This window comes from Neovison vison, chromosome 5 (genome assembly GCF_020171115.1).
Source record: "Neovison vison isolate M4711 chromosome 5, ASM_NN_V1, whole genome shotgun sequence".
Taxonomy (NCBI): domain Eukaryota; kingdom Metazoa; phylum Chordata; class Mammalia; order Carnivora; family Mustelidae; genus Neogale; species Neogale vison.
The window spans coordinates 84,231,246-84,248,075 of record NC_058095.1 but is presented as its reverse complement, the minus strand read 5'-3'; the positions used below and the strand labels follow the sequence as shown (position 1 = coordinate 84,248,075).

The window sequence follows — 16,830 nt, the reverse complement described above, 5'->3', positions numbered from 1 at the left end:
GCTGGAGCAAATAATCCTAAAATTTGTATGGAATCAGAAGAGACCCCGAATCGCTAAGGAAATGTTGAAAAACAAAAATAAAGCTGGCGGCATCACCTTACCTGATTTCAAGCTTTATTACAAAGCTGTGATCACCAAGACAGCATGGTACTGGCATAAAAACAGACACATAGACCAGTGGAACAGAGTAGAGAGCCCTGATATGGACCCTCAACTCTATGGTCAATTAATCTTCGACAAAACAGGAAAAAATATACAGTGGAAAAACGAGAGTCTCTTCAATAAATGGTGCTGGGAAAACTGGACAGCTATATGTAGAAGAATGAAACTCGACCATTCTCTTACACCGTACACAAAGATAAACTCAAAATGGATAAAAGACCTCAACGTGAGACAGGAATCCATCAGAATCCTAGAGAAGAACATAGGCAGTAATCTCTTTGATATCAGCCACAGCAACTTCTTTCAAGATACGTCTCCAAAGGCAAAGGAAACAAAAACGAAAATAAACTTCTGGGACTTCATCAAAATCAAAAGCTTCTGCACAGCAAAGGAAACAGTCAACAAAACAAAGAGGCAACCCACGGAATGGGAGAAGATATTTGCAAATGACAGTACAGACAAAAGGTTGATATCCAGGATTTATAATGAACTCCTCAAACTCAACCCACACGAAACAGACAAACACATCAAAAAATGGGCAGAAGATATGAACAGACACTTCTCCAATCAAGACATACAAATGGCTATCAGACACATGAAAAAATGCTCATCATCATTAGCCCTCAGGGAGATTCAAATTAAAACCACATTGAGATATCACCTTACACCAGTTAGAATGGCCAAAATTAACAAAACAGGAAACAACATGTGTTGGAGAGGATGTGGAGAAAGGGGAACCCCCTTACACTGTTGGTGGGAATGCAAGTTGGTGCAGCCTTTTTGGGGAACAGTGTGGAGATTCCTCAAGAAATTAAAAATAGAGCTTCCCTACGACCCTGCAATTGCACTCCTGGGTATTTACCCCAAAGATACAGATGTCGTGAAAAGAAGGGCCATCTGCACCCCAATGTTTATAGCAGCAATGGCCACAGTCGCCAAACTATGGAAAGAACCAAGATGCCCTTCAACCGATGAATGGATAAGGAAGATGTGGTCCATATACACTATGGAGTATTATGCCTCCATCAGAAAGGATGAATACCCAACTTTTGTAGCAACATGGACGGGACTGGAAGAGATTATGCTAAGTGAAATAAGTCAAGCAGAGAGAGTCAATTATCATATGGTTTCACTTATTTGTGGAGCATAACAAATAGCATGGAGGACAAGGGGCGTTAGAGAGGAGTAGGGAATTTGGGTAAATTGGAAGGGGAGGTGAACCATGAGAGACTATGGACTCTGAAAAACAGTCTGAGGGGTTTGAAGTGGCAGGGGTGTGGGAGGTTGTACCAGGTGGTGGGTATTATAGAGGGCACGGCTTGCATGGAGCACTGGGTGTGGTGAAAAAATAATGAATACTGTTTTTCTGAAAATAAATAAATTGGAAAAAAAAAAAAGAAACGTGTGTGACTCTTGATCTCAGGGTCATGAGTTCAAGTCCCATGTTGGGTGTAGAGATCATTAAAAAAGTAAATAAACTTAAAAATTCAACTACCGTATGATAAAGGTGACCTAAATAAAACTGATTTGTTGGTTCATCAGCTTGGAATTACAAAAGCTCTAACAATTAGCTCTAGCTCTAGCTTTAAAACAATATTTTTTCTGTCTACATAAATTCTTTCGTAGCAAGGAAGCATATTAGAAATCCTACTTTTAAGTTTGATTGAACAAGAGCAGTAATACACATCATTTAGGAAATGGACAACTGTTAGTCCAGGCCTAAAAGATATCTAATTCTTATAGTCATTTTTTTATTCTCTAGAGTCTAGCTTAAATCTCACTGTTTTCATGAGCTTCCTCAGCCATCGTTACCCACAATACTTTCTTTCTTTCCTAATTTATATAATTCTTAGACCAGCTAGTATAGGATAGTGGTTGAGATTGGGTTGTCATACCACCTATGCTGTCAGTTTACTTGCTGTGTTAATCTAGGCAAGCTGGTAAACCTTGACAAGCCTTGGTTTCTTCTTTTGTAATTTAAGGTTGATAAAGATGATGTCTCTCCTTTGGGTTATTATGAAGGTTGAGTGAGACCATGTATGTAAAGATGTTAGCACCTTGCCTTGCATATACTACATGTTTAGTTAACATTAGCTGTTACTGTTAGGATTAACAACTGCACTACTGCCACCGTAATTCATATGTGTTGTGTCTCTTCCTAGAGTGTCCTCAAGTTCATAGATGCTCAACTAAGTATTTACTTGAAGGGTGGATGAGGATGCAGGGAAAGACCAGTAGTTAGAGGTTGTAACTTGGGGGCTTCCACTTTATATTCCATAAGAGAAGTGGTAGGATTAGAATCTACAGTGGTGGGGACCTCCAGGTGATAGCTAGGCACTCAATAAGCAGAATGTGAGAGGGAATAAAAAGGATTAGAAAAAAGGGAAACATTAGTAGTGCTGACATTGGAGTTAAAAGATTTGGGGATTGGAGAATAAGTCTCTTTATACCATGAAATAGCAGGAATTGACGGCCACAATACCAGATTGATTAGATGGTTAGATGGTTGAATATCACATCATCTACTAACAGAGTCATAGTAGTAGTTCAAATTTTTTGAGGGTCATTTGTTTATCAATGACTTTCTAAGTTCATGGTCTGTAATTCAAATGACACCTTTAAGCTCAGAAATCAGCCCATGAAAGGGAGTTTTAATTTTACCTCCTCTACTTTTTTTTATGCACTGGAGAGGATATTTAACCAAAATTGGAAGGGATGACAATTCTTCTGGAGAGTCTTGAGAAATGTCATGCTTGTGCAAGTTATGGACATACAGGCATGTGGAAAATGGTAACAATGAGATAGGGTGTTTTTTTGGATCTAAATATCCTAGAAGGAAAAAAATTGGATTTCTTTGAAAATAGTTTTCATGTCTTGCTATCAAAGGGTGTGAGGTTTGTGCTTTTACTTCTTGGTCATTTTTAATATACCAGGAAAGAATAGGACTGCTGCAAGATGGAGGACTACATGAAAACCAAGAGAGGCAGCACTAACAGCAGTCCGTCCTGTTTTGAGACCATTTGAGGAGGAGAATAAATGAGTAATTGACTCCTTTTAGTTGGTTGGAATTCAAAGTTTGTTTATTTACACAAGAAAGAATGGAGTTGGGTAAAAAGGTACTCTCTTTTTTTTTTTCCAATTTATTTATTTTCAGAAAAACAGTATTCATTATTTTTTCACCACACCCAGTGCTCCATGCAAGCCGTGCCCTCTATAATACCCACCACCTGGTACCCCAACCTCCCACCCCTCCCACCACTTCAAACCCCTCAGACTGTTTTTCAGAGTCCATAGTCTCTCATGGTTCACCTCCCCTTCCAATTTACCCAAATTCCCTACTCCTCTCTAACGCCCCTTGTCCTCCATGCTATTTGTTATGCTCCACAAATAAGTGAAACCATATGATAATTGACTCTCTCTGCTTGACTTATTTCACTTAGCATAATCTCTTCCAGTCCCGTCCATGTTGCTACAAAAGTTGGGTATTCATCCTTTCTGATGGAGGCATAATACTCCATTCATCCGTTGAAGGGCATCTTGGTTCTTTCCATAGTTTGGCGACTGTGGCCATTGCTGCTATAAACATTGGGGTACAGATGGCCCTTCTTTTCACGACATCTGTATCTTTGGGGTAAATACCCAGGAGTGCAACTGCAGGGTCGTAGGGAAGCTCTATTTTTAATTTCTTGAGGAATCTCCACACTGTTCTCCAAAGAGGCTGCACCAACTTGCATTCCCACCAACAGTGTAAGAGGGTTCAAAAAGGTACTCTCTTAATTAGTCAGGAACAACTTAGATATTAGGAAGTATAAAGAAAGGCAGCATTTGTTTAAGGACTTGGAAATATACTTATTTCCATGTGGGTTAGTTATTTTTGTTACTCTCTTAATAGGCTACATATTCATTTTAGTATAAATAGAATTGTTCTATAAGCTAATAATGTATACGCCCTTACTCAACTTCTTTCAGTTTTTCTAATACACTATAGTCTCTCATATATAGGACTTTGACCCAGTCCTGTGACATTTACTGAGAATACTCACCCACTGTCCCTTTCCTGTCTCATTTGTGTACTTTCTGTAATTTTACTGCCACAGCACTTAGTGTGTTCTGGTAGAAATTAATGTTTTTCTTGTTTGCCACAGTTTTCCTGCATATACTCAGTATCAGTTCATTAAAATAAAATATATCTATTACTGTATCTGCCTCACATTTTAAAAAGTTCAGAGTATTAATAAAATTCAATTTTCTGATTATTATGATAAGAGTATGGACTCATGTAATTAAAACATGCCTCTTGAGTCATTTTTGTAGTAGTAACTTAAGGGAAAAGAAAAGGAAAGACATGAATGAACAAGTTCTGAAGAAGATTGGGGTTCACATATAATACTCTGAATAGATGCTGAAAAAGCATTCGACAAAGTACAGCATCCCTTCCTGATCAAAACTCTTCAAAGTGTAGGGATAGAGGGCGCATACCTCAATATTATCAAAGCCATCTATGAAAAACCCACTGCAAATATCATTCTCAATGGAGAAAAACTGAGACCTTTTCCGCTAAGGTCAGGAACACGACAGGGATGTCCATTATCACCACTGCTATTCAACATAGTACTAGAAGTCATAGCCTCAGCAATCAGACGACAAAAAGAAATTAAAGCCATCCAAATTGGCAAAGAAGTAGTCCAACTATCATTCTTTGCAGATGATATGATGCTATATGTGGAAAACCCAAAAGACTCCATTCCCAATCTGCTAGAACTTGTACAGGAGTTCAGTAGTGTCAGGATATAAAATCAACACACAGAAATCAGTTGCATTTCTTTACACCAAAAACAAGACAGAGAAATTAAGATTGCACCCAAAACCATAAGATACCTAGGAATAAACCTAACCAAAGAGGCTAAGAATCTATACTCAGAAAACTGTATAGTACTCATGAAAGAAATTGAGGAAGACACAAAGAAAGGGAAAAATGTCCCATGCTCCTGGATTGGAAGAACAAATATTGTGAAAATGTCTTTGCTACCTAAAGCAATCTACACACTTAATGCAATCCCTATCAAAATCCCATCCATTTTTTTCAAAGAAATGGAACAAATAATCCTAAAATTTATATGGAACCAGAAAAGACCTTGAATAGCCAAAGGAATATTGAAAAGGAAATTCAAAGTTTGTGGCATCACAATTCCGGACTTCAAGCTCTATTACAAAGCTGTCATCATCAAGACAGCATGGTACTGGCACAAAAACAGACACATAGACCAATGGAACAGAATAGAGAGCCCAGAAATAGACCCTCAACTCTATGGTCAACTAATCTTCGACAAAGCAGGAAAGAATGTCCAATGGAAAAAAGACAGCCTCTTCAATAAATGGTGTTGGGAAAATTGGACAGCCACATGCAGAAAAATGAAATTGGACCATTTCCTTACACCATACACGAAAATAGACTCAAAATGGATGAAGGACCTCAGTGTGAGAAAGGAATCCATCAAAATCCTTGAGGAGAACACAGGCAGCAGTGACTTTGACCTCAGCCACAGCAACTTCTTCCTAGGAATATTGCCAAAGGCAAGGGAAGCAAGGGCAAAATGAACTATTGGGACTTCATCAAGATCATAAGCTTTTGCACAGCAAAGGAAACAGTTAACAAAACCAAAAGACAACTGACAGAATGGGAGACGATATTTGCAAACGACATATCAGATAAAGGGCTAGTATCCAAAATCTATAAAGAGCTTAGCAAACTCAACACCCAAAGAATAAAGAATCCAATCAAGAAATGGGCAGAGGACATGAACAGACATTTCTGCATAGAAGACATCCAGATGGCCAACAGACACATGAAAAAGTGCTCCACATCACTCGGCACCAGGGAAATACAAATCAAAACCACAGTGAGATACCACCTCACACCAGTCAGAATGGCTAAAATTAACAAGTCAGGAAATGACAGATGCTGGCGAGGATGCAGAGAAAGGGGAACCCTCCTACACTGTTGGTGGTAATGCAAGCTGGTGCAACCACTCTGGAAAACAGCATGGAGGTTCCTCAAAAAGTTGAAAATAGAGGTATCCTACGACCCAGCAATTGCACTACTGTGTATTTACCCTAAAGATATGAATGTAGTGAATTGAAGGGGCATGTGCACCCTAATGTTTATAGCAGCCATGTTCACAAAGCCAAACTATGGAGAGAACCTAGATGTCCATCAACAGATGAATGGATAAAAAGGGTGTGGTGTATATATACAATGGAATACTATGCAGCCATCAAAAGAAATAAAACCTTGCCATTTGCGACAACATGGATGGAACTCGAGGGTATTATGCTTAGCGAATAAGTCAGTCAGAGAAAGACTACTCTCATATGATCTCCCTGATACGAGAAAGTGGAGATGCAACGTGGGGGGTTTGGACGGTAGGAAGGGAGGGAGACAAACCATGAGAGACTCTTAATCTCACAAAACAAACTGAGGGTTGCCAGCGGGGGGGTGGGATAGGGAGAGGGTGGTTGGGTTATGGACATTGGGGAGGTTATGTGCTATGGTGAGTGCTGTGAAGTGTGTAAACCTGGCGATTCACAGACCTGTACCCCTGGGACTAATAATACATTATATGTTTATAAAAATACAGTAAAAAAAAAAAAAGAAAAGAAAAGAAAAAGAAGATTGGGATTCAGATCATCTAGTATTTTTGAGTATTCTACATATGTCTCGCATTCAGTATGCACTGTGTAGAACACAAAGGAGCTATAGAACTAGCTGCTCAAGGAAACCAAGTGTCAAAATAAGGAAAGAAAATTAATATTAGTTGGAAAACTGAGATCAGCTGAAAAGGAGCTGTTAACTTTGAATTTTGTTGACTTTGAACTTACAGAGGTTTAAGCAACTGGAATTCTCATTTTTCCCCCATTTCAGTTGTAGTCAGTGAACGTTACTGTGTCAGGGTAAATAATAGGTGCGGTAGCAATAACTGTGAAAAGGAAGTAATATGTGTCCAGGAAGGATGTTGTGGTCCAGGTCAGACCAGTACTTTAAGGAAAGTAGTCCAAGGTCAGAGTATGCTTTTAGATGTCACAGATAATACTCACATTCTCTGTCAAGATTGCTATATTGACATTGGTGTTTATGTTAACTGCTGTGTTGTTTTCTTCCATTTGCTTAGGATACAGTGCTCAGCCATGGATAGGAGGTTAGTGTGGTAGTTAAAGGATTGAAACACTCTGAGTTGGACACCCCAGGTATTTCATCCTGGCTGTGCCATTTCCTTTAGTTGTTGTAGATACTCTAGTATCTGTTGTTCAGTTATTGTGAGGACTAACCAAATAATTGACGTAGAGTGCTTTATTAGTATAGTCCCTAGCACATAGTGAGTGTTCAATAAAGGTTAACAGTAAAGATTTCAGTATTGTCTCTGTCAGCATTGAGTCAAGGTCTAGGTGCCATTGCCTGAGATATCCAGAATCTTACACTGACAGTACTTTACCAGTTCTTACCCTTTTAGCACTCTCCATCCATGATGTAACTATATTTCTGAAAGCAGAGCTGTTTATCAGATATGATATATTTTATCTTTGTGAAAAAGCACTTTACTTGATCTTTTGCCTCTACCTTTCTTTCTGATCTTATTTTCTGCCACACTTAAATACACCAGGCTTACCTAGGAATGAACACACACACACACACACACACACACACACATATATCTCATGGTCTTTGATCTTACTTTACCTCTTGCTCAGGATGCTCTTCCTCCAGAGAGCCCCAGACCTCACTAACTCCACCTCATTTAGTCTCTTTAAATGTCACCTCTTTAGAAAGTCCTCCTCTGAGCATCCTATCTAAAATACTACTCCTTATGACTCTTTTATCCTGTTTAATATTTCCTTGTGGCATTTCTCATTAGCTCACCTTATTTTCTACATATATTCATTAACTGTCATTTCTTTCATTAACTGGAATAGAAGTTCCTTCAAGTTAGTATCATTCACTATTTTATCTTCATGCCTGAAAGAGTGGTATGTAGACAACCACGTAAATATTTATTAAATCAATGATTGAAAAATTTGGAGGCTGTTAGACCTAAATACTAAAGTACTCTGTAAAGATTATTTTGGAAGTCGCTAAGTTGGGGAATCATACTGAGAAAAGTCTTAAAATACAGTTTCTTTTTCTTTTAGGATAATGTCTCTGGAGAGATGGGAGAAAAATTGTCCCTTCGTAAACAGCGCTTCATGCAGTTTTCTTCACTGGAACATGAAGGAGAATATTATATGACACCACGAGACTTCCTCTTTTCAATAATGTTTGACCAAATGGAACGTAAGTTGTTTTTTGGATTTTTTAAAGTTTTTTCTTAAAAATCAAACATTAAGGCTGATAAACTTCTATTTTTCAGAATTGCTAACAGCTTTTCTTCATATTAATTATAATAATTCTTTGTGCCATGTATTTGCTTATTATTTAGACTTTACATTCTTCATGACTCAAGTGTAGTTAAACTTTTTATGTATTTATCTAAGAAATACTTGGGTTTTTTATGGGTTTTTCTAAAGAGCCAAAGGAAAAACAGGTAAGTTTTTAATGTCACTAAATATGTTAATAGAATAATTTATCTAAGATACTAGTTTTTGGTAGTATTGGTGTTTTAAAGTGGACAAAGAATAAAACTAGATTAGGGATGCCTGGGTGGCTCAGTTGGTTAGGCTGTTGCCTTCAGCTTGGGTCATGATCCCAGGGTTCTGGGATCGAGTCCCACATCGGGTTCCTTGCTCAGCAGGGAGCCTGCTTCTCTCACTGCCTCTGCCTGTCTCTCTGCCTGCTTGTATGTTCTCTCCCTCTCTCTCTCTCTCTCTCTCTGGCAAATAAATAAAATCTTTAAAAAGAAAAATACCAGATTAGAGCAGTTGGGCTGGGGGGACCAAAAATACAATGAGATGCAAAAATCCAGAAGCTATAATTACATAATTTTAATTCATAAACCCTCAACTTTTAATTATTCCAAATGATGTTAGAAATTCTTAGTTATATTACCTAAACTAGTTCCTTTTACTTTGCAGAAAGTAAATATGGCCCTATACTCTGTGCCCTCTATTATAAAAGTATTCTCTGAAAACTTCTTAACTTCCTGCCACCTGTCAGGATGCTGGAAGTACTGCCCTGTAGGTAGCTATATGTAGAACAGCTGATATAGGCTAGGCCAAAGTGAGCAGTAACAAGTGTAAGTTAAGTTGAAAAAGACTATGAAGACTTGGGAAGTTATTTTCAATATTGAGAGATGACTTGAATAAAAACACAATGAATATGACATGCTCTATATAGTAAGTTCATCAGTCACTAAAACCAAAGAATTGTGTTAGGGAGTGATGACAGATCAAATTGAAAAACAGATAAGGGTCATATTGTACAGGGCATTTCAGTTACCCTATGCAACCATCAGAGACTTGTATATTTGGTTGGAATGTGTGGACATCATCTTTGACCAGTGAGGGAGCAGTGAAGGTTTATGAGCAGAAAAATAAATATTGGTTATTTTGGTACCTCCTCTTTGGAGGGGAGTTTGGCAGTATATATCAAAATCCTTAAAACATGTATTCAGTTTGTGAGAAAACTTCTAGAAAACGAGTCTAAGTAAATAACTAGAGAGATCAAAAAGGTTTTTTTAAGGTGGTTTACTTTCCAGCATGTAAAGAACTTTGAATATCGTCACTCCTGTCCCTACAGCAAGAAAAAAAAGCTGAAAAACTGAAAGTCAGCAGTTCTTCTTAGATCCATCAGAGAATTGAGAGAATTGAGACCATAAGGCATAGGAACATGAAAACTGGAGACAGACAGATACAGAGATGCAGAGTTTACCTAGAGCAGAAACTACCCAGAAACCACCACTGCAGCCAGCACCTGGTGGGAATATTTAAAGAGTGATTTGGCTAATTGCTAGAATCTGAGCATGGGCTAGCATGAGAGATGAAAACTTGTGAAGAACAGCCCTGACAGTCTTATGTACTTTTGGGAGTTTTACCTAGTAGAGCCCCACTAAGAGTGAAGATCTGAGAAAAATCTTCCCTCAGCGGGAGGGGAAAAGTAATCATTTTGAAACAACTCCAGAGCATTCTCTTCTCCTTAGCAAAGGCCTGCACAGACAGGAAACTTTTACCAAAGTCTAACCAACCGAGGAGAATGGAAATGCCCAACTTTGGCCTTCCTGTCTCACTTTTGAAGGAAAACAGAAAACTAAAAGCACTTCTGAGGATCACAACCCTGGGACTGAGGATCACAACCCTGGCACAAAGGCCAGTAACAGACTGAGACCTAATCATAAGATTATAGGACACTTCTCCTCCCCCACACCTCACCACACACCAGGAAGGCTCTTGTCTAAAGGGGATACAGCAGAAAGAACTGTACCTCTCAGACCTTATATATGAAGGAGTCTCTAGGGAAATGAGAACAAGAGAGGAGACAAAAACAAGGACACCAGAGGAAATGTTTAAAAACCACTGACACCTACAACTAGAGCAGACCATAAACTCATCCTAATGTTATTCAGATAAACATAGAACTTCATACTTAAAATATCTCGTTAAGTAACATTTACCTGATAGATCTTACCTGGCTCTCAGAAAACTCAGCTGACATTCTAAAAGGCAAACGGCAGTCTGAAGAGACAAAGCAAGCACCAGAACCAGATTCAAATATAGCAAAGATTTTGGAATTAGCAGACCAGAATTTAAAATAACCATGATTAATATAATTAAATGCTTTAGGAGAAAAAGTACATATAATAACAGGTAACGTATGCAGAGATAGGGAAACTCTTAGAATCAAAAAGAAATGCTAGAAATAAAAAACAGTATAATAAAAATGAAGAATGCCTTTGATAGGCTCTTTAAAATAAATGCTCTGCACCAAGGAAATAATCAGTGAGCTTGAAGACATGTTGAGATTTCTTAAACTGCAAAGAAGGAAAACTGGAAGAAACAGTGTCCAAAAAGTGTGGTACAATTCAAAAATTGCTAGTGTAATACCAGAAGAAGAAAGAACAGGAGAAATATTCAAATTTCCAAAATTATTAATAAACACCAAACCACAAATTCAGGAAGCTCACAGAATTCTAGGCAGGATAAATATTAAAAAAAAAAAAAACAAACACCAAAAACCCTATACCTAAGCATATATGCTTCAAACTATTGAAAATCAAAGACAAAGGAAAAAATCTTAACAGAGGTCAGAGAGGAAAAAGACCTTACCTAAAGGGAAACAGGGTTAAGAATTATATCATACTTCTCTTCTGAAACTATGGGATGAGGGAAGAGTTAAGATGGCGGAGTAATAAGGGAATCCTGGGACATAGCTACATCAACATCAAATCATTTTTAAACAACTAGGAAATCCATCTGAGGAAAAAAAATAATCTGCACAATTAGAAGGAGAGAACGTGACATATGTGAGCTTCAGAGAGTGAATTGGGAGAGAGAAAAGCTGTAGTACTACAGAATGGTGGGAACCCCTTTCATAGAGCAGAGTCAGGGATGGAGGGAGAGTGGCATGAGGGTTGGAGCAAGGCTCGGTGATGTGGGGTGTGGGATATCCTGGGTCTCTGGGGAAGAGAATGTTCCTCTTCATGGAGTGGATTTGGAAGAGGATATTTTGCCTTTCCAAAGACAAAAACCCACCAGGCAATACTGAACCTCCATTCAACAGCAGGGGACGGAGGCACCCGCGGATGGCAGATAACCTGTTTGTGGCTTTTTCAACATAGGCTCTGAGCACATATGTCCGTGTGCAACTGCTTTTCTGGGACAGAAAGGTGCCAGATGCAGCCCTGTGAAGCTCTCTTTCAGTGGAAGGGAGTGGGTCCACATGCCACCAGGTACTTTTAAGACTTGTTTTGAATCCCAGCTGCCGGCCAGAGAGATAACACTGAGAATTAGCCTCAGGCAGGCCAACAGCCAGGCACAGATAGACTGAAGGCAGGATTCTGATGAAACCCTGGGTCACAGAAGAGGAGATTGTTCACTTTTCTGTGGGGGCTTCCTGAAGGACAGCAGCCTTGAGTGTCCCTCCCCTGTCAAGAGGACAGGTTGACACCATCTACCCCACCCCCAAGGCCCAACGGCACAGTCAGACTTCAGACAGAAACACAACCCCTGTAGTCACTTACACCAAACTCTGCACCGCCCCCTCTCCACTCCCCATGCACTGGCAAGGGAATCTTTATAAGGGCAGGTCTGACTGTGAGCCAGTGCAGCAGGTCTCTCCTTCAGAAGACAACACAGGCCCTCCCATGCATCAAGGCTACTGATTGTAGAGTATTCCAAAGCATCAGCTTCATTTCAGCTTCCTCCCCGCCACTATTTTTCCCCCCTCTGGCATCAGGCTTGCGGTTTTTTTCATCTGTTGGCTTCTTTCTTTTTTAGTTTTTTGGATCAGCTTCCCTACCCTCCCATTTTCTTTTTCTTTGAAATCAGGCATATACTTTTTCCTCCCAATTTCTTTTTCTTTGAAATCAGGCATATACTTTTTGATTTGTTTGCTTGCTTATTTGTTCCTTTTCCTTTTTTCTTGGGTTGGTTTTCTTTCTTTCTTTCTTTCTTTCTTTCTTTCTTTCTTTCTTTCTTTCTTTCTTTTTCTTTCTTCCTGTTAGGCCTATCTTAACAAACAAATCCAAGAACAACAACTTAACAATCTAAACATGTCCCACCGCAAGCAAGAAGGAACTCTGCAGAGGACTGGCCCGTGGGAGAGAGCAGCCAAATACAATAGCAGATGCACACAGCATGTACCAGAAACACTTCTTAAAGCACCAGGCCCTGGACAGTGTCATATAGTATTACTCTCAGAAGCAGGAAACATAACAAGCTTTCATAACGTGCAAAAGACAGAAACCTAGACATTATGACAAGGTGGACAAATTCTCCCCAAAAGAAAGATCAAGAAGAAACCACAGCCAGCGATTTGCTCAAAACAGATAGAATTAATGTATCTGAACAAGAATTAAGAACAACAGCCATAAGAATACTAGCTAGGTTTGAAAGAAGCATAGAAGACACTAGAGAAGCCCTCACTGCCAAGATAAAAGACCTAAAAACTAGTCAGGCCGAAATAAAAAATGTTATAACTGAGATACAAAATCAACTGGATATAATCATAACAAGGATGGAAGAGGCAGAGGAACGAACAGGTAATATAGAAGATAAAATCGTGGAAAATAAGGAAGCTGAAAGGAGGGAAAGAAAACTGTTAGATCATGTATATAGACTTAGGGAACTCAGCAGTTCCACAGTGCAATAATATCCATATCATAGGAGTCCTAGAAGAGAGAAAAGGGGGCAGAAGATCTATTTGAGCAAATTATAAATGAGAATTTCCCTAATCTGGGGAAGGAGACAGGCATTCAACATCCAAGAGGCACAGAGAACTCCCCCTCAAAATCAACAAAAACAGGTCAACACCAAGACATACCAATAGTGAAACTTGGAAAGTACAAAGGTAAAGAGATAATTCTAAAAGCAGCTGGAGACAAAAGGTTCTTGACCAACAAAGGTAGACACGTAAGGTTAGCACCAGACCTGTCCACAGAGACCTGGTAGGCCAGAAGGAAGTGGCATGATATATTCAATGTGCTGAATGGAAAAAATACACAGCCAGGAATACTATATCCAGCAAGGCTGTCATTCAGACTAGAAGGAGAGATAGAGTTTTCACACTCCCTCTCTCTCTTTGTCAGATAAATAAATAAAATCTTTAAAAAACATATATATTTAGGAAATGTTTGGTCAGTAGTATGAGTGTTCCAGAAAGGTACAGTAGAATGATAAATGGAAAGAGATTAATGGATTTGGTCACTAGCATGAGTCATTAGGACCTTAAAGAGAGAATTAGAAGGACGAGAACAACAGGTATAGATAGCTTTTTCTAAAAATTTTGGTTATAAAGGGGACAAAACAGAATGATAGTATAGGAGAAAACAAAGGATAATAGAAGAATTCTTTAGAACTATTTTATAGCCAAACAACTCTTGATTATCAGAAATGTCAGTGCTGTGTCCTGTACTATAATTTATGCTCATTTTTTCATATAAGTGTTTCTAGTAAAGATTATAAAAATTGATCATCATCCTCAAAATATTAGGGGATTATATACTTATATATACTTATAAATAATATGTATTAGTGTTTGTTTTCTCTTCACTTAATTCAGTGGTTCACTTCTTTGATTTTCATTAAACATTTGTATTTTCTTCTTCATCAGCTATTACTCTTGTGCTTAAAGTCATCAAAGAATCCCTTCCATTTCAGTTGAATCTAGTTTTTGCTTTACCTTACTTTAGCCACAGACCTATGCTAGTCTTCTAATCAAGTTCAAAGTTTATATGGCTTTTTTCTTTGTTTCATTGTTGTTTTTATGTAACCCTTGATTTAACCAATTTAGGTTCTTAGAACGTTTGCACTTTATTAATTGCATTGGAATGCAGTTAAACTCTATCAGAAGGCATTTAGCTAAATCAGGAATTCAGTAATTGTAGGCCAAATAATACATCCTTTATACCTATGATGTACTTCACCTTTATTTTTCATCATGGGCAAGAAGAAGAATAATCTTGGTGCATTCCTGCGGATCATACTGAACAGCAAAACAAGGAAAACCAGAGCCAACCCAGTGACCCATGATCTTCGCGTATAAACAGAAAGGAAAAAAAAGATCTGAGATTTATTAGATCCTAAACTCATTTTTGCCTAGTTTGTATCTCACAGAACTTCTTGCAAATAATATACTTTGCTAATAGTAATTGATGGAGATGTAAATCATCCAAGTGGATGTTGGATGCTTATTCTTCATTTTTTTCTGGATTTGGGGAAGATCAGTGTCATCCTTAATTTGCTGTTGCATACTCTAAATACTGTAAAAGCATACTCCTTTGAGAACTAGGTTATGTGGTTGAAACACCATTTTTCCTTATTTAAGTTATTTTACGTTGAATACCAACTTGCTGTTTTCTACTAAATTTGTTCAGCCTTACAGTTCTTCTGTTCTCAATTCCAGTGAAATGTATTCTTATTATTCATATCCCATGACCATTATCTGAAATTGCTTCATTTAAGAAATTGCAAATTACAGAAGTCCACTCTCTGGCAACAATGTTATCAATTATCCTTCCACCTTACCCACTTCCTAATATCCAATACACCTATTCTTGACCTCAGAAAAGCTTCTAATCTCAATTATTCCATTATTCCTAAACTCTCAGCTCTTCTGGATTTTTCTCCTTTTCTGTAGCTACATCGTTCTTTTGTCACTCACTAATAATTGCTTTCAAATATCTTTCTCCTCTGTCCTTTTTATTGAACCTAGCCAGCTAAGAACTATTGGGAGAAAATCACATGGTTCTGCAATCGGAGCCACTAAATTCATGTTTTTCATCTTCACCTAGATCGTCTAAAGCATTTATACATCCCTAATTAGCTTTTTCCTGGTGATGAGCTCCTCACACCCTAAGACTGGCTCCCCCACCATCTCCTCTAGTTTTGTCATTATTTTATCTCTACTGCCTCCTTCTCTGAAATTTACTAGTAGTCTAAATGTCTTTAATCTTGAAAAATCCCTAATATGATCATACTTGTCTCTGGTTGTTCTCTTATCAGCCAGATTTAAGCCATCTGTACTCCTTCCTTTACGGCCTACTACTCCTTGGTGCACCACAACCTGGCTGCTTCTCTCACTTTTCTACTGAGTATTATTTTTTAGATTACCAGTGACTATCAAACTGCCAAGACCAATGGCTGTTTTTTCTGCCTGCTTCTTAATTGATCTTTCAACAGCATTTACTCCCTCCTTGAAACTTTGGTCTCCCTGTGACACATATTTCTTAGATTTTTTTCTAACAAATGTATTCATTACTTCTCAGTTGTTTTCCTGGTTCCTCTTCTTCCTGTCAACTCTTAAATGCCCATGCTCCCTTCAGCTCTACTCACTTTATACGTAATCCCTGAATGATTTTATTGTCACTCATGACTGCAGCTACTTAGGTGACTGTTATCCGAGGTATCTCTGTCTTTAGCCTCAAACTCTGCTGGCCACTAGAATCACATATCTTAGCCACCCACTAGACACTTGGGTGTTATCTCCATAAGCATCAGGAACTCAACATGTCTAAAAATGAATTCATCATCTTTCCCATCAAATCTTTTCTTTTCCTGTATTTTCTTTGTGATGGCACAACCTTCATCACTTTCCTAAGTCACCCAGAGTGTTTTGTGAGTTTTTGTAGACATCTCCATGTCCCTCATTTTTATATCCAGTTCATCACTGAGATCCGCTTATTCTGCCTCCTTAATTTCTCTTTACTTACCTTTCTCTATTCTTATTTACTTTGCCTTATTTTAGACTTTTAGCACTTCTCCCTGGATTATTGCAACAGCCACCTTTCCTTCCATCTAGACATCTTTTTCCCATACCAGTAATTGATCCTTTTACTCTCCTATTTAAAATTATTTAGTGTTTCCCATAACTTTTAGCTTAACACTCAGAGCCCTTGTTGCTCTGACTTGTGCCTACTTCTCTATATTGTGCCCTTCATACAGCGCAACTTAAAAACTAACCCTTTTCTAATAAAGCTATGTATGTAACAAAGCAACAATATATCCTTGCCGTGAGAAATACATTTA

General features: G+C 38.3%; 1 protein-coding gene across 1 annotated transcript in view; it reads left to right on the top strand.

The window, feature by feature from the left end:
- MICU2 (mitochondrial calcium uptake 2) overlaps positions 1 to 16,830 on the top strand; it is a 180,198-nt gene that overhangs the window by 42,351 nt on the left and 121,017 nt on the right. Inside the window, exon 2 of the mRNA XM_044249410.1 lies at positions 8,347 to 8,488. Coding sequence (XP_044105345.1) covers positions 8,347 to 8,488 — 142 coding nt within the window. The remainder of the gene's footprint in view (positions 1 to 8,346; positions 8,489 to 16,830) is intronic.